Source organism: Pseudonaja textilis, chromosome 18 (assembly GCF_049901715.1).
Source record: "Pseudonaja textilis isolate UNSWEBS1 chromosome 18, rPseTex1.2, whole genome shotgun sequence".
In the NCBI taxonomy this organism is placed as follows: domain Eukaryota; kingdom Metazoa; phylum Chordata; class Lepidosauria; order Squamata; family Elapidae; genus Pseudonaja; species Pseudonaja textilis.
The window spans coordinates 6,581,523-6,609,511 of NC_142007.1; the positions used below are offsets into that span (position 1 = coordinate 6,581,523).

The 27,989-nt window shown below is 53.6% G+C and overlaps 1 protein-coding gene across 1 annotated transcript; it reads right to left on the reverse strand.

Annotated features, from left to right (window-relative positions):
- Nucleotides 1-111: 111 nt before the first annotated feature.
- USP48 (ubiquitin specific peptidase 48) lies at nt 112-27,425 on the reverse strand. The gene is made up of 27 exons (XM_087915105.1): nt 27,226-27,425; nt 24,991-25,111; nt 24,110-24,254; nt 22,497-22,624; nt 21,888-22,012; nt 21,680-21,788; nt 21,369-21,502; nt 20,026-20,108; nt 18,748-18,927; nt 18,432-18,554; nt 17,963-18,112; nt 17,068-17,268; nt 16,465-16,579; nt 16,217-16,347; nt 14,815-14,883; nt 11,639-11,763; nt 11,189-11,311; nt 10,689-10,750; nt 9,826-9,936; nt 8,810-8,940; nt 7,632-7,738; nt 5,799-5,903; nt 4,085-4,240; nt 2,639-2,764; nt 2,381-2,429; nt 2,182-2,208; nt 112-1,472 (listed from the first exon to the last, which is right to left on the reverse strand). The coding sequence occupies exons 1-27, from the start codon at nt 27,357-27,359 to the stop codon at nt 1,450-1,452; spliced, it is 3,093 nt and encodes a 1,030-aa protein (XP_087771231.1). The 5' UTR covers nt 27,360-27,425; the 3' UTR covers nt 112-1,449.
- Nucleotides 27,426-27,989: the final 564 nt, after the last annotated feature.

The following is a 27,989-nucleotide window of genomic DNA, read 5'->3' on the forward strand; positions in this document are numbered from 1 at the left end:
TGGTCGCTCTGACCCCCTGAAAAGCCCGATCCAGAGAGAGGTTTTAAAATAATATTTTATTGGTTTTTAAAAAAAGCAGAGCCGATGCCCAAAGAGCTGCGTTTGGGGGGGGGGATACGGGGGGGACAATTTTTATGCAAGGCAGTACAGATACAAAGACAACGGAACTGACCACATGTACATACTTTTAATAAGGCTCTATTCCCAAAAACTTTTGCAGCGCAGGCAGACGGGGGTGATGGAAGGCTGGTGGGTGGGTGGGTGGGAGGGCTTGTCTTCCCCCCACCCTCCTCCCCGACTCAAGCAGCCTCCAACCCTTCCGGCGACACTCAACCGTAATGGAATCGGCTCTCCTGGGGCCTTAATATGACTTTTCCTTCCATCCAGGAGGCTGGCCCAAGAGAGAGAGAGAGAGAGACTAAGGCCAGGATGGGGGTGGGTGGGAGACAGGTTGGCAGCCAAGGAAGTGGGGGGAAGGCTGGGGAAGGGGAGGGCAGGGCAGGAGAAACCCAACCCTGCCCTCTTCGCTTCCGAGAAGAGCTGCAAAACTCAGCAGGATCCATTATTCCTCCCCGCCGCCTTCTGGGAAAGGCAGGCTCTGGAGGAGGAGGAAGCTGTCTTGCTGGGCTGCACCCCCTCCCCAAATTTATGGCAAACGGGCCTGGGGTGACAGCTGAGATGTCAAAGCCTCTGTTCTCCCCCCAAAAAAAATCTCCCCCGTTTGCTCTCTCCCCTCATAACCCCTCAAAGGATGCGGAGGGCTTGTCCACCGGCTAGCCAAGCTTAGGAAGGTGTGGCAAACAAAAATTGAAATTAAAAACAAAAACAAAGACAACCCCCCACAGGAACACCCACACACACACACCCCGGGCCTCCGTTGCTTTGGGGCGGGGTAAAAAGAACTGGGGAAGTGGCTGCAAACTTTGGGGGCCCCCGAAGCCCCTCCTCGGTCAGACGCTGCAGCTGTCCTGCAAGAAAAGGCCCCCGATTTGGGGAAGGGAGGAGGGGGGCGTGCTCCCTCTGTGCAGGAACAGTGGCCCCAAAAAGAGAAGCAGGAGGAAGGGGTCCGGAAAGGGGGCGCCCCGGCCCGCGTGTGCTCTCTCCGCTCCCGCCGGCTGCAACTTTCTCCAGGAGTTCGGGGGACGGGGACGGGGACGTGGGCTTCCCACGCGGTCCCAGGAGGTCGAGGCTCACCGTCGTTGGCTTCCTCCTCCGCTTGTAAAAAGTGAATAGAGCTGCTTCGAGGGGAGGGGGCACCCCCAAAGTGGGGGCTCCCCTCTGGGAGTCCTCTCGCTCCCCACAGATGTGCGCCAAGACAAGGCCTCTGGGGAGGGGGGGGGGAGCCCAGCCGTGGCCGGTCTCTTTTGAGTTCGCTTTTCCCCAGAGGGCCCAAATCCTTTCCAATCCTGGCTGTTTCAAAGGAGTGGCCGGCTGGCCGAAGGACGAACGTTAGTGTCCAAGGAGACCCGTCCCTGGAAACAGAATAGAATAATAACAGCAGAGTTGGAAGGGGCCTTGGAGGTCTTCTAGTCCAACCCCCTGCTTGGGCAGGAAACTTATTTCAGACAAAATGGGTTATCCGACGTCTTTTTAAAAACTTCCACCGTTGGGAGCCTTCACGACTTCTGGAGGCAAGTAGTTCCACTGGTTTAATTGTTCTAAATGTCAGGAAATTCCTCCTTAGTTCTAAGTTGCTTCTCTCCTTGATTAGTTTACACCCATTTATTGCTTCTTCTCCTGCCTTCTCAGGTGCTCTGGAGAATAGCTTGACTCCCTCTTCTTTGGGGCAGCCCCTGAGATACTGGAACACCGCTATCATGTCACCCCTGGTCCTTCTCTTCATCAAACTACACATCCCCAATTCCAGCCACCGTTCTTGATATATTTTGGCCTCCAGTCCCCTGTTCATCGCTCTCCTCTGCACTCTTTCTAGAGTCTCAACCTCTTTTTTACATCGTGGCGACCAAAACTGGACGCCGTCTTCCAAGGGTGGCCTTATAAAGTGGCATTAACAGTTCACCTGATCCTGATTCTATCCCTCTGGTTAATGCAGGCTAGGATTTTATTGGCTTTTTTGGCGATTTAAAGGGTTGTCCCCTAGGACCCCAAGATGGACGAGGAGGAGGGAGGGGGGAGTTGGGGTCTGAGGAGGAGTGGGAGGGACGGGGGAGGCCAACTTACCTTTAAAGCCTTCCTCCGGAATGCAGACTGGGAAAGGAAGAGAAAGGCAGTCAGTGGAGCCTCCAGAGCTCACCGCTCTCTACCAGGCTGGGAGGAGAATTCGGGGCCTCTGCCCTGGCCCATTCCTTCCCCCACCCACCGCAGGGCTCGGCGGGTGGGGGGGGGGAAGAAACCAGGAATGACGGAGGAGGGAGCTTACCTTGCATGACGTCATCGATCGCCGCGTAATCCACGATTGGCTCATCCGCCTGATTTTGGGGAGGGAAAACCAGGGGGTTGAAGACGGGGAGAAAGTTCACCCAACTTTTGCAACGAAGAGACCCCCCCTCCCCGCCATGGGGACCTCCAGCTGAGCCTCTGAGTTGAAGCAGAGCAGCTTGTGGGGGGTGAGAGGAAAAGGCACCACTGGGAGAGCCCACCGCAGTCCCTGCTGCGTCGAGGGCCGCGCCTCGCTCACCTTCAACAGGACCACGGACTCGGGGGTGACCCCCAGGCTGCCCAGCGTGGCCACATCGTCGGACAGGGCCGCCCCGTCGATCGAGAGGTTCTGGTCGAAGGGAGCCACCGAGAAAGCGTGCATGATCTGCACCAAAGACACAACACACACACACACACGGTGTCGACCCCGAAGCGAACCTGGCCGAGGCCAACTCGGTGGGGGCTTCAGGGTGGCCACACAAATCGAGGGTGGGTGAGTGGGTGGGTGGGGAAATAGCTCAACTGTGTAGCCAAAACAGTAAAAAGCTTTCCTGTGGGAACCAAGGACATTCTCACAGGGGGCTGGCCAGGGGAGGAGCCAAGTAACCAAGCAACCGGCCCCGTGACTGGATTGGACAGCATGATTGGACCAGGGACCAGTGGAAACTTTAGACTTTTCAATTAGGGGAAAGCCGTGGGAAACTTTCATCAGAGTCGGCTTTCCCCAGTCGTGCCAATAAGAATGTAACCCATCAATCGTTCCGTGAGGAATTTCTTCCCTGCCTCGGCGTTTTGCTTTCTATGAGTGCAGCGCTGACACATGGCCACTTTACTGGAACAGGTGAGTGTCACGCCCGTTAGAATCTGACTCTGAGGGAGAGGAGGAGGAGGAGGAACAGCCAACGGGGTGTGGGAGTGTGGCTCCGGAGGTTGTGGAGGAAATTGGGCAAAGGCACAGGCCGGCTGGACATTCACAGGAAGACCCAGGCCCATCCCCTCTTCATCCTAGGGCACGCAGGGAGGAGCGGAGAAGGGAGAAACGTGAATGGCGTGGTCTGCGGGGGAGGAAAGGGCCCTGATCCCCTTCATGGGCTGCAGCTGTGAGGACTGTTTTAAAAGGAGAAACCTTTTGGACCAGGGCTGGAAGCAAAGCGTGAAATAATTCTAGTCTGTCAGTTCTGAGTTCTGGCGTCCTTCCCAGTGTGTGCATTTCGATATCTGTGGATATCTTCAAGCCCTTATCCTGCCTGGTCTCATTAATTGCTTCAGTGTGGTTTGCGTTGTTGTTTTTCCCTATTTATAATTTATATGTGTTTTGAGTTTGAACGGAAGTTCTTCCTTTCGGCAACTGTTTGTGGGGGAGTTTTTTCCTCCAGTCAATGATAATTGGACCTTTGAAGCCCAGTTGAAAGAATTAAAGGGACTTCCACCTGCTTGTGTGACTTTGTTGCTTTTGTATCCCACCCTGGGTCATCACAGTGAGCTTCTCTGCAGGGGGGAGAGGGCTGCCCACCTGGGAACCCATCACTGTTATCTTTCTCCTGCAGAACTCCAACCCCTCCCTTGGCACTCCGTGTCTCCCGAACGGCCGGAAGGCCAGGAAGAACGGGCCTCGACGCGGGCAGCTGCCAACGCTCCTTCCGAGTCACGGAGGGGCCCTCTGCGCATGGGCAGGAGGGAGGCTGCAGCCACAGGGCGGCCTCACCTGGATTTTCAGGTCCTTCAGCGTCTGGTTGGCGGAGACGAGGAGGGCTTTCTCCCCCCGTATCCTCCTGTGCCGGGTGCTGCGCCGGATGCCCTGCTTCTGAGAGGCCACGGAGTTCGGGTGGGCGACTTTCTGCCGCTTGGCGTTGCTGTTCGCCTGGGAGAGGGAAGAGATTCCAGCGGGGGGGGGGGGGGTGGGGAAGGAAAAACTTCCCCAACTCGTCCCAACCTAGCTCTTCCCCAACCTGCGGGGCCCTTTGCTTTCACCCCTCCCTTCTTCCCTTTTGGGCAAATCCACCGTACAGATCAAGACAGGCAGTTCTCGACTTAAGACGAACAATGGAGCCCAACACTTAAGTTACATGGGAAGAAGCTTGTCCCGGGAGTTTTTTGCCCCATTTTTACACCCGTTCTTCTCCACATTCACTCCGGCTGTTAAGGTTAGCAACCCGGCCGCTGAGCGAACCTGCTTTCGCCTTCTGCTAATCAGAAGGTTGCCAAAGGGGACCCCGGGACTTGTCATAAATGCGAGTCGGCTGCCAAGCATCCGAATGTAAATCAGGGGGGCCATGGAGAAGCCGGAATGGTCGTTAAGGGTGACAAGCGGTCGTAAGACATCTTTTTCAAGTGCCCTCGTAACAGATAACAGATAATTTGAGTTGGAAGGGGCCTTGTAGGTCGTCTAGTCCAACCCCCTGCCCAAGCAGGAGGCCCTACACCATTTCTGACAGGTGGCAGTCCAATGTCTTCTTGAAAGTCTCAAGTGATGAAGCTCCCACAACTTCTTGATTGTTCTCACTGTCAGAAAGTTCCTCCTTATTTCCAGGTTGAATCTCTCCCTGATCAGTTTCCATCCATCCATTATTCCTTGTCTGGCCTTTGGGTGCCTTGGAGAATAGTTTGACCCCCTTCCTCCTCCTCCCCGTGGCAGCCCCTCAAATCTTGGAAGGCTGCTCTCCTGTCTCCCCTGGTCCTTCTCTTCACTAGACCAGCCAGGCCCAGTTCCTGCAACCGTCCATCGTATGTTTTAACCTCCCGTCACTCTCTCTCCCCCTTTCTCTCTCTCCTTTGTTCCTTTTTCTCTCTCCTCTCTCCCTCCCTTTTTGTTCTCTTACTCTTTTTTCTTTCTCTCCTTCCTTCCTCTTTTTCCTTTTCTTTCTCTCCCTCTCCCTTCAATTATTGGAACACTGCTACTGTGTCTCGCCTGGTCCTTCTCTTCACTAGATTAGCCAGGCCCAGTTCCTGCAACCGTTCATCACAGGTTTCATCCTCCAGTCCCCTCATCATCCTGTTTGCTCTTCTCTGCACTTTTTCTGGCATCTCAGCCTCTTTTTTATAGTGCGGTGACCAAAACTGGATTGTAACTTCGAGAGGTCACTCAAGCGAACTGTGGTTGAGGACTACCTGTAGATGCCTCCTGGGAACCCTCAAGGTGACCCACAGCATGGGAGCTGCTGCTGCTGCTGCCCAGGGCAATCGGGGTCTGGATCACAGGGGACACCCCGCCCCCCACATTTCCCCTTGACAAATCTGCCCCCTCCGTTTTAACCCGGTTTAACACGAAGACTGAGCTGCCTCTAATCACGGCCATGCCGCCTCCCTCACCACGTTGTCCAGGGTCTTCCCACTCGCCCAGACCCGTCAGAGGAGAGACTCCGGTTGAGAATTCACAGCCGCTGGAGAACCGCTTCCATTTCGCCCAGACCAGAACTCACCTGGTTGAAATCTGGGTCGTGCTCCCCTTCTGCCCTGGCCTCCTCCCTCTCTTCTTCGGCCTCTGAGCTGCTCACGTTCAGCTCTGGAGCGGCTTCCTTCATGACCTGGGTTGGGTGGGTGGGTGAGGGAGAATACCAGGCGGGGGGCGGAGAGGAGAGACAGGAAGCGCTCTTATCCTCCTCTCATGGTATTTGTGGGCATAGGCACAATTCTTTATTTATCTGCATATATTTGTCTATTTCTGTTATATTGGGTAGTGTGCATTGGAGGCGGTGACCCTTTTGAGAGGGGCACACAACGAAATTTCACTTCAATGTATGCCAATTAATGTACGCTCAAAGTGACAATAAAGTTAGTATTCTATTCCATTCCTATTCTTTCATTACTACATTCCATTCTGTATTCTATTCTATTTTCTATTCCGTAATTCCATTCCATTCCATATTTCTATATTTCCATAGAAATATTCCATTCCATTCCATTCCTATTCTATCTATTCTGTTCTCTTTCCTTCTTCCCTCATTCCATTCCATTCCATTCTATTCTATTCTATTTACACTGAGAGCATTTGCACCAAGACAAATTCCTTGTGTGTCCAATCACACTTGGCCAATAAAAGAATTCTATTCTATTCTGTTCTATATTCTATTCTATTCCTATTCTTTCATTACTCTATTCTATTATATACTATATTATATTCTATTTTCTATTCTGACATTCCATTCCATTCCTTTTCCATTCCATTCCATTCCATTCCATTCCATTCCATTCCTATTCTATTCTTATTCTATTCCTATTCTCTATTCTATTCTATTGTTTATATCTACTCTACTCTACTTTAGTCTATTCTGTTCTCCTTCCCTCTTCCCTTATTCCATTCCATTCCATTCCATTCCATATTCTATTCTATATACTATTAAGTTCCCTATTTCATTCTATTTCTACTCTCTTCTATTCTCTGGAATTGAATGTTCACACAGAGAGGAACAGAGCTGGACTCGCTAATAACAAACCCCTGGGAAGCTTGGGGTCTAAGGCTCAAAAAATGAGGATACACCCAACAGGGCTGTCTTATGTAGAGATTCTCAGTCATCCAGGTCGTAGTTGTTGCTTCTCATCCAAGAAGCTTCTTCAGCTCTTACTCCAAGACTCTTCCTTTCTCATCCAAGAAGCTTCTTCAATTCAGAGCTGAAGAAGCTCCTTGGCTGAGAAGCAAAACGTCTTCAGAGAAAGCCCAGTTGGTCTCTTGCGGGGGGAAAAAAAGCACCTTTGGAACACAGGGCTGTGCGAGCAAGAGAGGTCCAGGTTTTCTAGAAAGTGCACTGTGGGAAACAGCCAGAAGGGACCAAGCCCCCCGCCCCACTGCCCCCTACCACAACTGAAACCCTTGGTTTAAACCAGCCTTGCCTGGCTCTGAATTGGGTGTGTGTGTGTGTGTGTGTGTGTGGCATGCAGTTACCGTGGACAAAGCCAAAGCCTGGAGCTGCCGTTGGGACATGCATCTAACGAATGGGAGGGATTTTCCCCCCCCTTTTCTTCTATGCTTTTAAGAGAATTGCTGATGGCGACATCAAAGAAGCAACCTGGCCGTTAATGAATAGCCCCCCTCCCCTCTCCACCCTTGAAGGAAGGGCTTACAAAACCGCTAAAGAAGAAGACCAGAACCATCCCAATGGAGCAGAAACGCCCACTGAGTGCTCTGCTAAAGACCCCGGCCCAGAGGAAGGGGAGGGCGGGCTTTGAAACCCCCAAGAGCAGAGCATCCATTCCCCGTCCCCAGCATTCCTGGAGCTGAATCGCCTGGCTGAAGAGGAGGAGAGGGAAAAACCAACCTTTTTATCGTCCACCACTTTCCGCACGTAGATGGTGGCCTGGGTGTATTCGCGGAGGTCTCTCTGCTGCTGGTACAACAGGCCTTCTCGGCAATCCAGGCACAGGTCTAAATGGGGAGGAGGGGAGAGAGAGCAAGGAGGAATGGTGGGGGAGGGGAAGGGAGTCCATCTTGGCCAAGACCCTGTGTGCTCTGCAAGATCTCAGAGTCGGCTGGCTGTCAGGATTCCGGCAGTTGCCCCCCAGTTAAACCATGAGTCTCGAGCCAAACTTCCAAAACTTCAAAAGGATTTCTTGGGAGTTAACGTGACTGCCTGGGTGTAGCCGACTCTGAGACACATCATTCATGGTCACCCTTGACCCTGGTATCCCCCCACACCTGCTGGGGGTATCCTAATTCATATTCTCCAATGGGACACATCCATAGTTCAGAATCATCGATCATGTCCTCCAGTTAGAATTTTGCCCGGCAGAAACTTCAGTCGCCCAGTTACTATCTTTGAAAAACTATGTACGGGAATGCGCTTTCGACTTCCAAGCTGCTGCACTCCTCTTTCAAACCCCTTTCCCCCGCTTCCCTTCCTGTTGGCAACTCTAAAAAGACCGCGGAAATATTTAAGGGTTGACACTCAGCCCGTCGAACTGACTGTCGCGGCAGGGCTCCCAAAAAAGAAGAGTCGAAAGTCCCTCCGGTGATCCTTGGAATTACATACGTGCCAGATCAGAATGAGGAGGGTTGGGATGGATGCGGATGAATTAAGGGGGACATGCAGAGGCCCCCTTGGCAAATCGGGGGGGAAAGGAAGGAGACACGGCCCGCCACCAACGCTTCCTCCCCCATGCAAAGCTCATGTGTGCCCTGAGGGGTCCTGGCAGGAGAGGCTGCCCATAGCACGCAGCTGCCCGTAGCACGCAGCTGCCCGTAGCACGCAGCTACCCGTAGCACGCAGCTGCCCGTAGCACGCAGCTGCCCGTAGCACGCAGCTACCCGTAGCACGCAGCTACCCGTAGCACGCAGCTGCCCGTATAGCACGCAGTTGCCCGCCAGGTTGCTTCGGAAGTGGGATCCCTGGAAAGAAGGCACGGAACAGCGCACGGGATGCCAATGTGTCCACTTCCCTACACACACACACACACACACACACACACACACACACACAGCCTCCACTCGCTCACTCACCAGGTTCCGTCATGTACAGCAGCCGCTCAGCGCTCTCCTGGGGGGCCTCCCTCCGGATGACTCGGATGGCGTGATCCACCACGAAAAGCTTTCGGATCTTTTCCCATTCGTCGGGCCATATCAGAGCTATACTGTGCCAAAGAAGCAGAACCTGCTGTTTTCTCTCAAAGGCCAGCCACGGCCACGCTGACCTCTGGATCCCCAGCAGGGACGGCCACGCCAAATACAAATCGCCAGGGAAGGGTTGAGGAGCGGGGGGAGGCTGTTGCATTGCGCACAGGCCGGCGTTGTGGCTCGCCGGCAGCCGGTGCAGACGGCAGCGGAATTGGACAGTGGGGAAGTACAGGGACCAATCCAGGAGTCTGGGGAGGACTCGGACGAGGGTCCTGCGTCCGATGCAGAGATGGGGCCAGGACCACCTGGGAGTGGGGCCTCCAGGGTCTGGCAGCAGCGAGGCAGAGGAACCAGGGGAGCCTGTTCCCAGTGCGTGTGTGCGCAGAGCTGCCAGAAATCAAGAACAGCTAAGACAAAAGGGGCCACTCAGGAATAAGGCTGGCAGGTGATTGTCCCTCCCATAAGATACAAAGGACAGGCAAAGGTAGAGAAAACTTTGCAGGAAGCAAAGTCGTTCGCTCTGTTAGGATTAAACCTTGAGGCTCTCTGTGGACTTTGTACTTTGGTTGCTTTTTTAGAGTTCATTTGGCACTTTAGTTGTTGGCAGCCATTCAAAGGAGAGAAAGGTGGGTGCTTATCTCAGGGGACTCATTACCAGCTGGGAATGCACATAATTCCCAGCGTTGAAATAAAACAAGAGTTGTTTTAACTAAGTGTGTGCTTAATTACAATCTCAGGAAGCCTTGGTCAGAACAGCTGTCTGGGTTGCGTGTATGTCTCTCTGTGTGTGGTACGCTGCTGGAGCCATGGAGAGACACCCCACCCCAACTCCCTGTGCCCTCAGCCATTCAGGTCTTCTCTCCAACCTCCAGGGAAAAGGCGCCGTAAAGGAAAACACTCACAGTTTGGAGTCATCCTTGGTCATGGACGCAACGGTGAACATCAGCCCTCCGTGGGGGCAGAGCAGCTCCCGGTTTCCAATGGAAGAGACGGGGCTGCATCGGGTGGGCCTCCTAGTGGAAGGCAAGGGGGGAAAGGGGAGGGACATGTGAGTACAATGGAAAGGGGGTGGGGGAGAGGGAGAAAGGAAGGGGCACACGAGAGAGAGAGAGAGAGAGAGAGAGAGAGAGAGAGAGAGAGAGAGAGAGAGAGAGAGAGAGAGAGAGAGAGAGAATGAACTGGAAAACCAAAGGAGGGGAGGGGATGGGGAAGCTGTTCCCATGAGGGCTGCCCTACATGCAAGAGAGGAGGAGGGGAGGGGAGGAGGAGCGGAGATCTGTTGCGTCCTTGGTGCTTTCTGAGCTTGGTTGCTTTCTTCGGGACATTTCATAACCCAAGTAGGGATGATCATCAGTGCTAGAAGGGAGTGGGGTTGGAGGAGGAGAAAGGAAGGAGAAGAGGAGGAGGAGGAGGAGGAGAATGAGAAGGAAGGAAGAAAGAAAAGGGAGGAGAATGAGAAGGAAGGAAGAGAAAGGAGGAAGGAGAAAGGGAGGAGAATGAGAAGGAAGGAAGGAGGAAGAAAAGGAGGAACAGAGGAGAATGAGAAGGAAGGAAGGAAGGAAGAGGAGGAAGGAAGGAAGGAAGGAAGGAAGGAAAATAAAGGAGGAAGAGAAGGAGAAAAGGAGGAGAATGAGAAGGAAGGAAGGAAGGAGGAAGAAAAGGAGGAACAGAGGAGAATGAGAAGGAAGGAAGGAAGAGGAGGAAGGGAAGAGGAGGAGAAAGGAGGAAGAGGAGGAAGGGAGGAGGAGAAAGGAGGAAGACTCACCTCACAAACTTCCGCCATTCCTCCACGAAGAACCTGGAGACCACATAGAGCTCCCCCACCTCCTGGGGAAAGAGATTTCATCACTCGGGGCTCCCGAAGGTCCCCCAGGGGGGCCCCCGGCACTCAGCAAGGCTGCCGGGGAGCTTAAGCCTTTTCTTTTTTTTTTTTTTGAAAGGGGTGGGGTGGGAGGCAAAGCCAGAAGCACTCCAGGGAGATGCTACCTCACCCTCCTGCTCCCAAAGGACCCCACAGGACCTCTAGGCTGCACTGTGTGTGTGCGCACACACACAATTCAGCAAACCCTGCTGCTTGCACAGCACAGCTGAATTGTGCTTTTTTTTTTTTTGCCCTGGCTGCCAATTTACAGGGCTGGAGGAGAGACCTCAATGGTCACAGTGGTCCCTCACTTAACTGGGCAGCCCTCTCCCCGCGATACATCTTGGCCAGAGCCTTGAGTCGCTGCCCTCCCTCCCCTCCCCCAGCCCCCCAATGTCCCCCACCTCAGGCCAGCTGCTGAGGCAGGGCCGGTTCTTGTCCTGGAAGAGGTGGGGCAGGCTGGCCTTCTGCTCCCCGGCCATCATTTTGTGCAGGGCTTCGTTCTCCTCCCCTTCCCGCTCCAGGATCTGCAGGAAGACAAAGCCCTGGTCACAGGCCCCCTTCCTGGAGGAGCCCGGGGTCTGCTTTAGGGATGTCGGGAAGGGCGGGGGGGTGGTGGTGTTTGAGCCTTCCAAGGAAGGAAAGGGCCCCTCAAGGTTTCAAGAGCCCCCCTCCCCAGGAAGGAGCCCCCTCCCCCTGCAAATGCCTTCCTGGAGCAAAGCTTCATGGGGGCATCATGCGTGCACTGTCGGCTTCCGGCAACTCCTCCGTGCTCAACTTTGCTTTGGGGGGGGAGGGGGTTCTCCCTTTTTTCCCTCCCTCCCTCCCTGTGAAGCCCCCCCACACACACACACCTTGCACTGGGAGCAGGAGTCTCTGCTGCTGGGGAACTCCGGGGCGTTCCGGAAGTAGCGCTGGAGCTTCTCCCAGGCTTCCCTGCAGACCACGCGCCGCTCGTTCTCCAATGTGCAAAGGTTGCCTGCGGGCGGAAGCGGCAGAGAAGCTGTCCCGACGGCCGGGGGAGGGGGGGGTCCATCCTGACCCCAGCGATTCCGGTGGGCCCTTTGGCTTCCCTGCCGACAGCGCAAGGACCGCAGAGCAGGAGAGCATCCTCGCCAGGGAAGTGCGCCCGGATAGACCTCTACCACCGTGACAACAGCCCGTTAGACTTCTATACCGCCGCAGGGCTTGACAGCCCCCTCTAAGCGGGTTGACAGAGCCGGCCTCTTGGCCCCAACAATCTGCGTCCTCATTGGACCCACTTCAGAAGGATGGAAGGCCGAGTTAATCTTGAGCCAGTTGGTCAGGATTGAACTGCTGGCAATGGGCAGAGCCAGCCTGCAATACGGCATTCTACCCACTAGAAGGGGGAAGGAAGGAAGGAAGGAAGGAAGGAAGGAAGGAAGGAAGGAAGAAGGAAGGAAGGATAGCAATAGCACTGATCTACCACTTCACAGTGCTTTACTGCCCTCTCTAGACTTATACGCCGCTTCGCAGTGCTTCACAGCCTCCTCTAAGCGGTTTACCGAGTCAGCCTCTTGCCCCCCCAAATAATCTGGGTCCTCATTCTACCAACCTCGGAAGGACGGAAGGCTGAGTCAACCTTGAACTGGTCAGGATTGAACTGATGGCACTGGGCAGAGTAAGCTTGCAATACCACATTCTAACCACCAGGAGGAAGGGAAGGGAAGCAATGGCACTTAAGACTTATATACCGCTTCACAGTGATTTGCAGCCCTCTCTAAGCAGTTTATAGAGTCAGCCTTTTGCCCCCCAACAACCTGGCTCCTCCTTTGACCCACCTCGGAAGGACGGAAGGCTGAGTCAACCCTGAGCCTGGGGAGATTCGAACTGCCAAATTGCAGGCAGCCGGCAGTCAGCAGAAGTCGCCCTACAATACCGCCCTCTAACTGCTGCACCACCTCGGCTCCAGACCCCTTCCTTCTGGAACCCTCTCTGTCCCCATGGAGGGCACTGGAACTGACCACAAAAGGGGTTGCTAGAAGGGGTGGTTTTTCCAGGGGGAGGGAAAACACTCTCGGGACCACCGACCATCCTTGATGGATGCCGTCCTTCAGATGCCCCAACTGCCAGCTTCGCCCTGGAGGGGGGTAGACTGTCCTGTCCGCTCCCTCCTGCACCAGCTCGCTCCTTCCCCACTCCCAAACTTGACCGGACCGGCAGCGGGGCCGAGAGGGCCGGTTGAGAACCCCGGGCTGGCTCTCCTCTCCTCTCCTTCCCCCCCCCACCCATTCCCCCAAATTGGGAGCCCTTCTCCTGGCCGCGCCTTCCGAGCGGAGCGTGCACAGAAAAAAAAGGAAACCGCTCGCTGCTTCTTGGCTGCCAAGGGAACATCTGGAGGAGGCCGTTGCCATCCAACGCCTTCCAGAGCTGTCGCTAAGGTTACGGGCCAATTACGAAGGAGGCAGCCGGCAATTATGCCGACGGGGAGCCTGCTTTGTTTCTGCTCACAGGTCCCTGGCTCTGCAGCAGCACAAAGGAGGGATTAGATCCGAGAAACCCCTACCTAAGCTCCCTGAGGGTACGCTGGCAGGGGCAGGGCCAAGGTGTATGTGTGTGTGTGTGTGTGTGTGTGTGTGTGCGTGCATGCATACTGGCACGACACATAAACAGCCCTCGCGGAGCCCCGAATGGCCTCATGGCCACGTCGCAACGAGCTCAACGGCGGGCCGAAGGAAGCCCAAAGGTGCTTTTTTTCGGGAGGCACCTGGATTTCCTCGTTTTTTTTCTCTTTTGAAGAGGTTTCCCTTCTCATCCAAAGAAGCTTCTTCAGGAAATCCATTCCAGTATGGTGTGGGAGCAGAAATGGATTTCCAGGGGTAAAAATTGCAGACTACAAGAACCGGGAGCTCCAATCGGGTGACCTTGAGGACAAAGAAAAACCTCCAAGTGGCCTCAACGACCCTCTAAAAGGATGCAAATGACCAGCTCTGTCTGCAAGGAATATCAATCCTTCCCTTCAGATAACAGATAAATCAAGAGTTGGGAGGGACCTTGTAGGTCATCTAGCCCAACCCCCCGCCGCCCAAGCGGGAGACCCAACACCATTTCTGACAAACGGCAGTCCAATCTCTTCTTGAAAGTCTCTTTTTGCTTTAAAGGGAGATTTTAGATTAACAGATTAACAGAGTTGGAAGAGACCTTGTAGGTCATCTAGTCCAACCCCCTGCCCAAGCAGGAGACCCTACACCATTTCTGAACAATGGCAGCCCAGTCTCTTCTTGAAAGCCTCCAGGGATGAAGCTCCCACAACTTCCAAAGGCAACTTCTGTTCCATTGGTTGATGGTTCTCACTGTCAGAAAATTCCTCCTTATTTCCAGGTTGAATCTCTCCTTGTTCAGTTTCCATCCATTATTCCTTGTCTGGCCTTCAGGAAAATAGCTTGACCCCTTCCTCCTCCTCTCTGGGGCAGCCCCTCAAATATTGGAAGGCTGCTCTCCTGTCTCCCCTGGTCCTTCCCTTCCCTAGACTAGCCAGGCCCGGTTCCTGCAACCGTTCTTCACATGCCTTAGTCTCCAATCCCCTCATCATCCTGGTTGCTAGTCTGGGGGAGTGGGGTGAGGCAGGGGCCAAGCAAAGGAACTTGGGACGAGCAGTAGGTAAGCATTCCTCAGCGGAGAAGAAAGCGAGAGGGAGAAATGCCTTGGGGAGTGATCCCCGCTGTGGCCGCCTCCAACCGCTCCCCAGTTCAGCTGAGAGTGGAATTAGGGGGGCCTGGGAGGGGAAGGGGGTGCTTCCCTTCCCGCTCCCCGGCCACACAGCCGCAACCGTGTTTTTCCAGTCAAGCTGGACGCTGGCGGGCAGAGGAGCGAGCGCCCTTGGGATGCCCGGGTCAGCCTGACCGGAAGAACCAAGGACTCTTGGGGTGCCAAGGGCTGGATTCCCACCCCACAGCCAGCAGAGGCTGGGACAAGACGCTCCTTGGGGGAGCCAGCGGCAGAAAACGGGCTCCCGAGGGAGGGGGATTCCTCGCGCCGCTCGATCGAAGGGGCTCCCCTCCCCACTCACCGTGGGGGCACACGATGTCCTCGTTGAATTTCAGCTCCTCTTCCTCTCGTTTCTCTGGACCGGCCTCCTCTGCGGAGGAGAAAAGCAGGCGGGGGGAGGAGACCGAGTCAGAGACCCTCTTGCAACCCGACCGGGGACGAGGTGGGGCTTGGTGGCCCCCTCCCTCCCTCCCTCTCCACCGAAGAGAGGCAGGCTGGCTGCACTCCGAACCCCCTCCGGAGCATTTTGCCCTGGAGCCTTCCTTCCTTTTCTCCCTTTTTCATCCCCCTTTCTTCCTTCCCTCCCTCCGTCCCATCTGCCTGCCCACCATCCATCCATCCATCCTTTCTTTCTTTCCTTTCTTTTTCTTTCGTTCTTTCTCTTTCTTTCCTTCTTTCTTTCTCTCTCTCCCTCCTTTTTCTTTCTCTCTCCCCTTTTCTTTTTTCCCCTTCCTTCCTTTTCTCCCTTTTTCATCTTCCTTTCTTCCTTCCCTCCCTCCATCCCATCTGCCTACCCACCATCCATCCATCCATCCATCCATCTTCCTTCCTTCCTTCCTTCTTTCTTTCTTTCTTTCCTTTCTCTTCTCCTTTTTTTTTCTCTCTCCCCTTCCTTTCTTTTTTCCCCTTCCTTTCCTTTCTTCTTTCTTCTTTTCTTTTTCTTTTCTTTTTCTCTCCCTCTCTCCCTCCCTCCCTCCCCTTTCCTTCTTTCATATCCTCTCCTTCCTCTCTCCCTTCCTCACACTCTTCCCTCTTCCCCTTACAGCAGAGGAAAACGCCTGCAGGCCCAGGGGGTTGCCACCAGCAGGGCTTCCGTAGAGTCTTTAACAAGGGAAGCCCAGTTTGTTCCACGTTTGTCCTCAGCTCAAAAGCGGGAGGATCGGAACTAAGGCCGAATCCCTGACTGAGCCATCCTGAAAACCTTTTGAGGCTGAAAGCAGGTATTGGCCCAGGGAAGCCAGGCCTGCAGGCCGTATGGGGAAGCCAGGCCTGCCTTGACTAAGAGAGGGGTGTGTGTGTGTGTGTGTGAGGAGAGAGAGAGGGAGAGAGAGAGAGAGAGAAGGAGGGAGAGAGAAGACAGAGTGTGAGGGAGGAGAAAGAGGGGGAGAGTAAAAGAGAAGATAGGAAACAGAAAAGAAACATAGAAAGATTGAGACAGACAAGAGAGGAAACAGGCAGCTGAAACAGAGAGAGAGAGAAGAAAGGGATGGAGAGGAGAGAGACAGAGACAGACAGAGAGAGAAGAGGAGAGATGGAGGGAAGGAAGGAGAGAGAGACAGAGACAGAGAGAGAGAGAAGAGATGGAGGGAAGGAAGGAGAGAGAGAAGAGAGGGATGGAGAGAAAGAAGAGAGACAGAGACAGAGAGAGAGAGAAGAGATGGAGGGAAGGAAGGAGAGAGAGAAAGAGAGAGAGAGAGCGCTACCTCTCTCCTTGGCGTCGCCATTCATCTTGCCGTTGCTGTGCTCGGCGTCCTCATCCGAGTCGTCCAGCTGATCCAGGGCCAGCTGGCGCCAGCTCCGCAGGGAGGACTTCCCCACCCAAAACCCGTCAGTCCTGTGGGGCGAGAGGGGTGGCTCACAGCCCAGGAGACAGGCGGGAAGGGAGCAGCGTTGGAGGGATCCCACCTCTCGCCCCGCCCTCCTCTCCCTCCACCTGGCGGGAGCCACTCACCCCTTGACCGCTGCTTTGAGGAGGTTGCAGACGGCCTTGTAGTCCTCGCTCAGCCGGCTCTTCAGGCGCAGCACCCGGCACCGCTCCACCACGCAGTCCTTGCACAGGGCCTTCACTGAGGAAGGAGGGGAAAGGACGCCGTTCGGCAAGGGGGAGGCCTCTGCCTTCCCGCTGGCCACCCTGGGGAGGGGACCCCTGCATCCCTGGGGAGCAGAGCTAAGGCGGCCTCCCTGAGCCCCGCGCTTTCGTGGGCGGGCGCCACGGCTTCCACCGAAGGGGATTCCCCGGGTCGCCCTCGCCTCTCCAGAGGCAGGCCCCCGCAAAAACGTGCTAGGGAAGGTGCGAAGGGTGGTGGGTGGGGAAACCGACTAATGTGGCGACACACCAGCGAGGTGCAATGCCAACTTTGCAACAGAGGCGTGAGAGATCACACCTCCTGCAGCGCGGAGGGCTTCCTCCCTCCTTCCCTTCCAAGCGGTTCCATCTGCCCCAGTATTCCTTCCAAAGCAGAGGAGGAAGAGGAAGAGGAGGAGGAAGAGGCCAGGGCTTCCCCCAGGATGTGGCTTCATCCGGGAAGGTTCCCCCCCCACCACCACACCTCACCTGTCAGCCTGGGTCCTCCCCCGTATCTCTGGTAGAAGTAGTCGGCCACGTCCTCCGAGACCCGCTTGACGGTGGAGATCTTATCCGGGTGCAGCCTGCCGTGGGGGCACAGGCAGGCCGTGTTGTCAATGGCCTTGGGGGACGTCGATTCATCCAGCCACTGCTGCAGCCATTCCAGGGAGACAAAGTCGTAGGGGCAGCCTGAGGGAGGGGAGGGGAGAGGGAGGGAGGGGGGAGGAGAGAGGGAGGGGAGGAGGAGGGGCGGCAGAGGGCCGGAGCGTCAGCACCCCCTCAGCTTCCTTCGCCTCTCCTCCTCCAAGACCAACCACAGCTGGTTGGTGCAAGTTGGGCGTCTTCCCCCCCTCTCCCCGCGAAGGACCGGTTTTAAATGTTTAAAAATAAAATAAAATAAAATAAAAATAAAAATCAACCCCTCTTCCCTGCTATGCAGCCGCTGGTCAGCTTCTGTCCAGGGCCTGCCCTCCTGCCCTGTGTGTGTGAGCAACTCAGACCAAGGGCTCCGGCTGCACCTTCCCCACCAGGTGAAGCCCATGGGCAACAGGGGAGCCTCTACCCCAGCGGTCCCCCCTCCCCGCTATGCCAATTCCCCCTGCCCTGCTGGCGGGGCCGAGACGACGCCCGCCAAAGCGAGGGGCCCGTTAGAAAGAGGGGGAATACGGGCGCCCATTCTCCCGGGGAGCGGCCCGTGCTGGGGTGGGGGCTCTCTTGGGGAGAGGAAGGCTGGAGGGTCGTACCGCGAGGACGCTTCCAAACCCATCTCCGCCACGGGGGGGAGAAAGGCCCGAGCTGCCCCCCAATCCCTCTCCTCCCCTTCAGCCTCTGCCCAGAGCTGCCCTAGAGAAAAGAGACAACGTAATTGGGAGGTCTTACAGACCAGCTTTGGCCGGCAACTTCTGGTAGAGCTCCTTCACCTCTTCGTGCTTGACCTTGCCCCGCGCCACGCTCTGCTTCTGCATCTCGGCCATTTCGTGGCACCACTCCTCAAACCTGCTGTTGTCCTCATCCACCAGCTCCTGCAGGAAAGCTAAGACGGGGGAGGAGGAGGATGGCCCCCTCCTTGGCCCAGGGAGACTCCCCCCACCCCCCAGTACCCCCCACCCACCACAGCCGCTCAGAGAACCCCAAGGGAGGAAGCCTCCATCCACAAACCCTCCGTCCCTGGACTCGCGTCTTCCGAAAAGGGCCCAGCACGGCCCCAATCCTGAAATGTTTTGCTTTTAACCCTCACGCGCTTCCGGGACGGGGAGTGCGTCCGGAGGGGGCCCTGACACGCCCACGCGGCCTGCGTGGTGGTGGTGGGCTGACGCGTCGCGGGGAGAGCGGGGAAAGGCCGAGAGCCTCACCTGGGAGTTCAACAGCCAGGGACTTCTCCCGCGACTGCAACCGATACACCAGCATGTAGGCGTTCCGGGAGCGGTAAATCCCCTTCCCGCATTTGGGCCTCCGAGACTGAGACTTAGAGGGTTCTGCAGGAGGGGGTGGGTGGGTGGGTGGGTGGGGAGACAGAAGGCAAAGGAAGCAACTGTTGGGGACCTTTCATCTCGTTTCTCTCTGCCCCCCCCCAAGAGACATTCTCCGCTGGGCCACGTTGTAGGAGGGCGCACACACACGCGCACACCCCGGCCGAGCGGGGCCACCCGAGCCGGGTCCCTCGTTTACCCAGGTCCTCTTCCGCTCCCAGCTGCAGCTTCTTGCCCTCCATCTTCTCGATCTCCTCGTCGTTAAACCGGTACCACTCCCCGGTTTGGGGGTCCTTCACGTGGGCGATGTAGTGGCCCGAGTAGGCGCTGACCCCTCGGTGGATGAGGATGGCGCTGAGCTCGTAGACGAAGACGCTGGCTGAAACAGCAGCAGGCGGGGCTCGAGGGTTGGGGAAGGGCGGGGCTTCACCCACCCAACTGCCCCACCCCACCCTATCCTTGGTTCCCCCCTCCCCTCCCCATAACATTCTAGGCCTCCGGGGCAGTGGTGGGATTCAAATAATTTAACCCCCAGTTCTCTGCCCCAATAACCGGCTGGGTAGACGTGGCTGGATGGGTGTCCTGCCCCTGGGGGAGACTGACTCTTGAGGGAGAGGAGGAACAGCCTGACAGGGAGTGGGAGTGGGGTTCTGGAGGTTGTGGAGGAGGCTGGGGAAGGGCAGAGGCCGGCTGGCTGGGCACTCAGGGGAAGACCCAGGCCCATCCCCTCTTCATCCTAGGGCACGCAGGGAGGAGAGGATAAGGGAGAGACGTGGTCTATGGGGGAGGAGAGGGCCTTGATCCCCTTCAATGGGCTGCAGCTGTGACCACTGGATAAGAGGACGGACAGGCGTACGGGCGAGCGCTGGAAACAAAGCATGGAAATATCTCTAGTTTATGGTTCCTCTCTGAGTTTGGCGTCCTTCCCGGTGTGTGTTCTGATATCTGTGGACGTCCTCCAGCCCTTATCTTGTCTGGTTCGTGTTGCTTTTTTCCTTCTCCGTGTAACTGTTTGTGTGGGAGTTTTTTTGGTCTTCCGTCAAAGATATTTGGAGCTTGGAAGCAAAGTGAAGGAACAAAAGGGGCTTCACCGGGTTTTTGTGACTGTGTTTATTTTTGTATCCCCACCCTGGGCTCATCACAACGGGCACAGCCAAACTCGACATCACTCACGCCGAGGGCTGCCTCACCTTCCCTGGCCTTTCCTTGCCCCGCCTGGCCCTTCCTCTCCCAGCCGCTTCTTGTAACCTTGGGTGGCTGGGCAGGTGCCTGGGCGGCAAGGCGAGGAGGGATTGGGAGGGGCGAGGAGGGGCAAGGTGAGGCTCACTATCCAGCCGGTTCTCCAACCTGCACAAAAAGGGAGCTGCCGGTTCTCCCAAACCGGTGTGAACCTGCCGGATCCCACCACTGTTCCAGGGGCGCTCAGAAGGCAGGGGAAGGGCCCTGATCCACAATTCAGGGAAGGAAACGCGCCTACCTCCGTCTTCCATGAAAGGTCCCAGGTCCAGCAGCTCAGAGAACTCGATGTAGGCGTTCAACTTCTTCTTGTGCCCGGTTTGCCTGGCATAAAAGGACAGAGGATTGCTCTCGTTCAGCCCTTTCCACCTGGCGGTGTCAACACAAGGGTAACAGCAGCGACAGCAGGGCACGGGGTCCCTTTCTGTATCAAGAGGGCAGGGGGCTGAACTGGGAAAACGGGAGATCCCCCCCAGGCCGGGTTCCCACAGGTACAGAAAAGCCGTCTGGGTGACTTTGGGCCCTTCGGGTCAAGGTCGACTCAAACGTTCCCCCTACGCTTCGCTCACAACTTGACAAAGAGTGGGTATGGGTGGGTCAAGGGTGTGTGTGTGGGAGGGGGGGGATGGCCTTCCAAGCATTGTGGGGTTCTTGTGTTCCAGAGCAGATTTCCCTAGCGTGGCTGGTTTTGGTTCCCATAACAAAACGAACAGAAGTGGTTTGGCGGACGTAACGGACTCTGGGTGGCCCTGTGAGGAAAGAACTATGCGTGCGTTTGTGCGGGGAAACCCAGAGCCGGTTCCGCATCTTCTGTGCCACGGTGGATTTATTCAGTAAAGTTTTATATTCTTGGGGGAAAAAAAAATAACATCCCGGGACTTTCTTTTTTTCTGGATTCGCCAACAGGACATTTAAACCGATCTCTTTCTCTATCTCAACCCTCTTCCTTGGGCAGGGGGTTGTTCTAGAAGACCCCCATAGTCCCTTCCAACTCTGTTATGCTAAATCAAGGGTCTTCAAACTTGACAAGTTTAAGACTTGTGGACTTCAACTCCCAGAATCCCTGAGCTAACATGACTGGAGGAGGAATTCTGGGAGTGGAAGTCCGCAAGTCTTAAAAGCTGTCAAGTTTGAAGAACCCTGATCTACAGTATCTTCTATCTCCATCTCTTCCTACCTACCTACCTACCTAATCTGTCTGTCTATCTAATCCAAGGGTTCTTCAAACTTGGCAAGTTTAAGACTTGTGGGACTTCACCTCCCAGAATCCCTGAGCTAACATGACTGGAGAAGGAGGAATTCTGGGAGTTGAAGTCCACAAGTCTTAAAAGCTGTCAAGTTTGAAGACCCCTGTTCTAAATTCTAAATAGATCACCTTGAGTTGCACAAAGAAAGGCAGAAAACAATGAGTAAGCAGGACAAATGTAAGAGCTGAGGTGTTTTGTGTGTGTGTGTGTGTGTGTGTGTGTGTGTGTGTGTGTTCTGAAGCTACTTCATATGCCCAGCCTGTTCAGTTCAACCCTCACCAAGGGTTTCGGACGGGGAATGGGATCCTGTTCTTAAATCGAAGGCTTCGGGGCTCACCTATCGAAGACGAAGCGCATGAGCTGGAGGTTGAGGGTGCAAGGAAGGCTAAGCAGACGTATCCTCCGGGTGGCGTTCTGTTTGCTCTGGCAGGACTCGCAGAAGTAGCGATTGTCCCCCTCCAGTTTCTCCTCCTGCCAGGAGAAGGAAAAAAACAACTGGTTGCAGGCTAGGAGAGGCCACCCCCGACCTGCCTCGCAGCAGGACCCCCAAAGTAATCAACACCTCCCCCCACCGATCGGCCCAGGGACGAGACCCCCCCGAGGTCAGTGCTGCTGTGTTTGGGCCCTTCTCCCTCGTGGGACGCTGACCTTCAGGAACTCCGTGATGCAGTCCGACAGCTGCTTGTGGCCCTGAATGTTTAGCTCCAGCTCGTAGAACTTGGAGATAAGTTTGGATTCTCGGCCACACTGGTTGCAACTGGAGAAGCAAAGCAGAGACAGCCGTGAGCGCCCGAAGCCCCGTCGCCCGAAGCTTGGACGAGGAAGCGGGCCGTCGCCGCGCGAGGGAAAGCCTTACACTGTAACGTAGGCGTACTCCCCGCAAAACTGCTTCTGGACAATGTCGCGCACGTCCGGGTTTTTCTGAGAAGACAGGGTGTCCTCCAGGAGGGACATGAACAGCTTGGAAAACTCCTGAGCGTCCTAGGACGTAAGAACGGGAAGGGTGTGAGTTTAAGGAAAATAGGGCAGGGGTAGCCAGAGGCACAAACATCTCATTTTAATCCCATTAAGGGAACTATACAGTATCAACAGTTATCAACACAGTTATCGACAGTAGAGGCCTTCTAATTTCTAGGTTCTATCATATCTCAAGACCTAAAATGGACGCCTAACATCAAAAACGTCATCAAAAAAGCACAACAAAGAAGGTTCTTTCTGCGCCAACTCAGAAAGCTCAAACTGCCCAAGGAGCTGCTGATCCAGTTCTACAGAGGAGGAAGGATGGAGTCAGTCCCCCCACCCTTCTTATGCCAACCTGGAAACAAGTGTAGGAATGTTTTACAAGTTGACACCCCAAGCTTTGACATCCCACTGTCAAAAGGATTCCTGGTTTTCCTCAAAACGTGTAATTCTGAGGGACAACAAGGCAGAAGAAGGAAGCTGACGCAGGTGCCTCGAACCTTACCTGTTGCTGACCTGTATCCAATCCAAGTGCTTTCACAAACCCTGATGGGTCAATATATCGCCTTTTGCTGTTTTGCAGCAAGGCAAACAAATACTGGAGGTGCTCGCAAATGGTCTGAGGTTCATAATCTGTAAAGAGACCAAAGGCTTGATTAAAACCATGGTGGATTTGAGATAAATCAAGTCGGTTTAAGTCACGACTTATATCACGAAAAGCCTTGATTTAAATCAACTCGATTTACATCGTAATTGTTAAAGAGCAACTGCCATCTCTGTTGAGAAATTGTGTGACTGCATCAATGCAGTGCATGTTATCCCAGCTTGCAGAGCTTGCAGAGTTTACCCAAAATGTAAATTTTGCAGAAAGTACAGCCTCGTGCTACATAACTTAAACTCCATTTCATGCTGAATAAACCAAAGTACTAATGTACCTTAAATAGAAAACTATCTTCAGATAGATTTTTTTTATTCCAAAAGCATTTTATTAAAATAAATTTGTAAAAATAAAATTCGAGTTAAATTTTAAAAAAACCACTTTTTTTGTTTTGTTTTTTTAAAGCATCGATTTTTATCCACCCAGATTAAAACACAGGATACAAACTTAGGACCTGCGAAGGAATCCTTTCGTCCTTCTCTTAACAAGCCAAACTCTTCCATGTGAAATGGGAACAATCTCTGCAAGCAGAATTTGGGAAGTGAACTAAGCTGTAAATGGTCCTGGAGTTACAATCACAACTGAGCCGAAAATGTACATTGCTAAGTGAAACACCTGTTAAGAGGGTTTTAAGCGAATCGTTGCATTTGTTAAGTAAGCTACACGGTTATTCAGTGAAATTGGATTCCCCACTGGTTTTGTTCTCCAGAATGTCGCAAAAAGGGATCACAGGACCTGGGACACTGCAACCGTCATAAATACGAACTCGTTGCCAAGTGTCTGAATTTTGATCATGTGACCATGGCATGCTGCAACGGTCAGAAAGTGTGGAAAATGGCCATAAGCTTTTCGGTAACTTTCCGGTAAACGGTCACAAAATGAACTCTGGTAAGTTGAGGACTATCGTGTTTCTCCCAAAATAAGACCCAACTGGAAAACAAGCCTTTGGATGATTTTTTCAGGATGCTCATAATTATATAGAGAACCGCTGTGGCCGCAGTGATTAGAGTGCAGTACTGCAAGCTACTTCTGTAGGCAGCTGCCTACAGTTTGGCAGTTCAAATCCCACCAGGCTCAAGGATGACTCAGCCTTCCATCCTTCTGAGGTGAGTAAAATGAGGACCCAGATTGTTGGAGGCAAAAGGCTGACTCTGTAAACCGCTTAGAGTGGGCTGTAAAGCGCTGTGAAGCAGTATATAAGTCTAAGGGCTATTGCTATAAGCGCTACCCCCAAAATAAGCCCCCGTTAAGATCGCCAGCCAGAACTGTACTTTTCCCAAAATAAGACCTAACTGGAAAATAAGCCCTAATGCATCTTTTGGAGCAAAAGTCAATATAAGACCTGGTCTTATCTGTACAAAGCAGGGGGATTGTGACGATATTTAGTCCCGGCCAACCATTCAAATCAGATGACTCTTAGAACCACTTGCTTCTAACAGACAAGGATGCCTCCCAAATACCTTTCTTCTCTGCTGTGACGTATTCAGGGCGGGCAACCGGACACAGATACAGCGCCTGCCGGAGCTCCAGATTGAGGAACCACATCTGTAGGAAAGTGTTGACGTAGCAAGTGGCCCCCAAGTTGGTGAGGCCTACAAATGCATTCTGTCGGGGAAGGAGAAGTGAAACAAGAGATCATCAGAGGTGAGGTCAGCCAAAAAGCAGAACGGGCAGGCAGGATAGGCAATTTTAGTGAGATCTTCCCTAGAGGGCATTCTTCTCCTTCGACAATAGTGGAATTAGTTCCTGTAGAAAGGAGAGCTGGTGGCGCAAGACGCCCTGAGCGTTTTAGAGAACATCGATGCATTGTTCAAATACTTTGGATTTTGCAGCCGCAATTCAATGGGTCTATTCTTCCGTACCTAAGCGCAAATTACAAATTCCGCTTTGAAATGCTTTTCTATCTTGCTGTCCTTAAAATGCTTAGCTTAAAAATAAATAAAAAAAAACCCCAGAAAAACATATCCAAATCAAACACGTTTGCGGAAAAAAAAATTCTGAACATGCCCACTCAACTCGCACCGACTCAGAAGTGGCTTCCCATCCTGAGAGAAACCCGACTCACAATTTCCACAGCTTTGGAGGATACACAAGGAAAGACCCAGCTGACTCGAAAACTTTCTGTGTCTCACATCGCCAGAGGTTCCCCTCCTGGTGATACCAAATTGCCTCCCAGGCCCAACCAGGATACTTCGCCTCCAACCTCCGTAGATCTTGGGAATCGAGGAAATTGCAGGTTTGGCAATTTGGGGTGGCAGATTTAAGGACTAACTGGAAAGTGAGGAGGTGCGTTGAGGGGAGAGTCACTCTTCTCGATCAGGCCAGACAACCATAGACGTACCTTTTTTCTCCTCTCAAAGTTGGGATCGTCGATGTTGTGAAAGGTGTTTTCGTCGATCTCCCCGAGCCAAATGTGTTCTCCAATCCCCACCAGGCAATTGGGATTCCCTCTGCAGTTTCTCCTGCAGAAGCAAAGCCACAGGTTATGGCCCCGCCCGACGCCATTTTCCAGGAATGGTTCGGGCTGCCTGTTTGCTAGCATTCCCTTTCCTGGTTCTAAAATCTCTTTATTTCAGGGAGGAAAAACAAAAAAGCCAGGCCCCTCACAGCTGGGGATGGAGGAGTCTCAAGAGAGCTTCCAGTCCTTGGGGACAGCAATGTGTTACTTGCACATAGCCCAAACAGATCCTGCAAAGGAAGCTTTTTCAACAGGCTTGATGTTTCTGCTTTGCTTAAATCAAGATAAATCTGCACCAGCTCCCTCTTCTACCAATGAAAACAGCTCTTCATATATTTTGATATATGCTCCTCTGAGAGGAAAAACAAGAGGCTCCACTTTCAGCCTTGGTAGCTGAAAGATATGCATCCAAGGACGCAGGAGGAAAATGTGGGTGAAGGTGGAGACTGCCTTTGAAAATTATCATTATTAACTTAACATAGATGCCCACTTTAGTGGACTTGGTGGGGGGGGGGTCTATAAAATTTTAGGAAGAACTTCTAAACTAAAATTTAAATCTTCAAGAGTAGAGGCCATCTTGCAATTACTGCCCTCCTTAATTCAACAGTATTATTTTTGCAAGATCATTACTGCGGCTGTCTTTGCTTTCAAGGCACAAGCACCAACAAAACAATAAAGCACTGATAAAAATAATATAACAACTAGTGTTTGAAAAGAGATAAAAAGACTGTTACTCCCACATAACCTGACATTAGCAAAATACAAAAGCTGAAAGGGAAAGAAGTAAACCAGGCTTCCTTTTATGTAATTTTTTTTTTTTTTTGACAGCAAGAACAATAGTTGAGGGAGCCGATAATGGAAGCAAGCAAAGCTTGTCATTAGCTCCTACAGCTAGCAAAAAGCAGGTGCCCTTGTAAACAATAACTGCGCGAAGGTAATTTATCATTTATTAAAGACATTTCCTTATTTTTCCCCTGCAGCCGCTAATCGATTGTGCAAAGCTATTTGCTAAGGAAAATATTTAATTAGTAAAGTAAAAGCAATAATGGTCTTTCCCACCCAACGGGCAAATAATCGTAAGTACTACAGCTGTGCTAACCCGAAGGGGGGGGAGGAAAACCCTCTTCCATAGTTGACAAAACTTAATTAGCATTAAACAAGACGCCATCCTGGTTTGGCTTCTAACCGGGTGGATGGACAACTTAGGAGTTCGAACACACCTGGGAAGCATTTTGTAGGATGCCAATTAAAGGTGTTTAAATTTAACTGAATTAAGGACACAGTTGCAGATTTGGGATTATTTCTATTATTACAATTTTTTTTAAAAAAAGGGAGCTGCCCCATCCGGCTGCAGCCCTGCCCCTGCCTAGAAACACTAGGCCCTGGATTGAAAGAGACCAAAAACCCCAGTTCTCCCCGAAAGGGAATTTTCTGTGGAAAGCAGGAAGTCTTCAGACCCATTGATTTCTCCTTTTTTTTTAGGCAAGCCAACCGCAGAATTATGAGAAGCAGAAGGGAAAGGGCACCACGTGGTGCTCCCGGGAGAGGAAAAACCTCGACGATTTGCCATAAGCCAACTAAAAAAATGAAATGGGAAGGAACAGAATAACAAAGATGGAAGGGACTTTGGAGGTCCTCTAGTCCAACCCCCTGCAGAATAGAACAGGGTTGGAAGGGACCTTGGAGGTCCTCTAGTCCAACCCCCTGCAGAATAGAACAGGGTTGGAAGGGACCTTGGAGGTCCTCTAGTCCAACCCCCTGCAGAATAGAATAGAATTCTTTATTGGCCAAGTGGGATTGGACACATAAGGAATTTGTCCTTGGTGCAGCAGCTCTCAGCGTACATCAATAAAAAAAATAAAATACACCCATCAATCAAGAACCCTAAGATAATAAAGGAAGGCGCCAAAGGCCCCGTTATGCCCTAACCCATGGGGCACCGCCACCTGCCGTTGGGCTGCACCCAGGGTCACGCTCGGAGGATGGCACCTGTAGCGCGCCCCCCACCTTCCATTGGGCGGGGGAGGCTCCAAGCTTCGCCCGGGAGGGAGGCAAGACAGGAGGCCTCGGGAGTGGGCTGGGCAGCGGAAGGCCGCGCCCCGCCGGGCGTCGCCTCACCTGCAGGCGCCCCTCTGGCAGGGCTCCAGCCTAATCCGGTAGGCCGCCTCGATGTGTTCCTGCGTCACGGCTTCGGGCGGCACCGTCTCCGTCCAGCGCCAGGCCGCTTTCTCCAGCTGCAGCCGCGGAGCCATCCCGGGGACCGGCCCGAGCGGGAACAGGGCCTCCGGGGGGCGATTCCGGAAGAGGAAAGAGAGACCGGGCGACCCGGAAGCGGAACCGGCCTTAAGATTATTATTATTTTTTTAACAGCCCCCCCCCCCTCCAGGCCACGCTTCCTAGGGGGCGCGCGCGTGCGCGTGCGGGGGGAGCGACTCCCTTTCTACTTGCCCCCCCTCGGGCTTCTCGGCTCTGACGTCACGCCAACGGCGGACGGGAGAAGGCTTTCGAGGGACGTGGCCCGCGATTTCCAATAGGGCGGCGCTCTCTCGAAAAGGCCCCGCCCCTTTCCCGTGTTGTCTTTCCTCCCTCGCGGCGAAGAAAGCCGTTGGACGAGCCGAGCCGAGCATGCGCAGAGCAAGCTCGACGTTCTGAGGGGAAACTCTCCCACAAAACCATGGCGCCTCTCCTCAAGTTTTTATCTCTTTTGAAAAAAACAAAAAGAGAGGAGGGGTTGTTTTATATAATCACCATGTTTGTTTGTTTGTTTGTTTAAAAAAAACGCCCTACACCCTAAATGTGGGGATTCAGGAGGGAAAATACGAGGCACTTTTGCCCCTTTTAAGATGGCTGCCCTCTTGCTCTCGGATGCGGCTGGTGCTGCT

Coding starts and splice junctions, on each gene's coding strand:
- USP48 (XM_087915105.1), bottom strand. CDS start 27,359: ATGGCTCCGCGGCTGCAGCTGGAGAAAGCGGCCTGGCGCTGGACGGAG. Junction 18,928..20,025: donor ACCTTTCATGGAAGACGGAG/GTAGGCGCGTTT, acceptor CTGCTGTTTCAG/CCAGCGTCTTCGTCTACGAG. Junction 5,904..7,631: donor AAGTGGTGGACGATAAAAAG/GTTGGTTTTTCC, acceptor CACCCAACCCAG/GTCATGAAGGAAGCCGCTCC.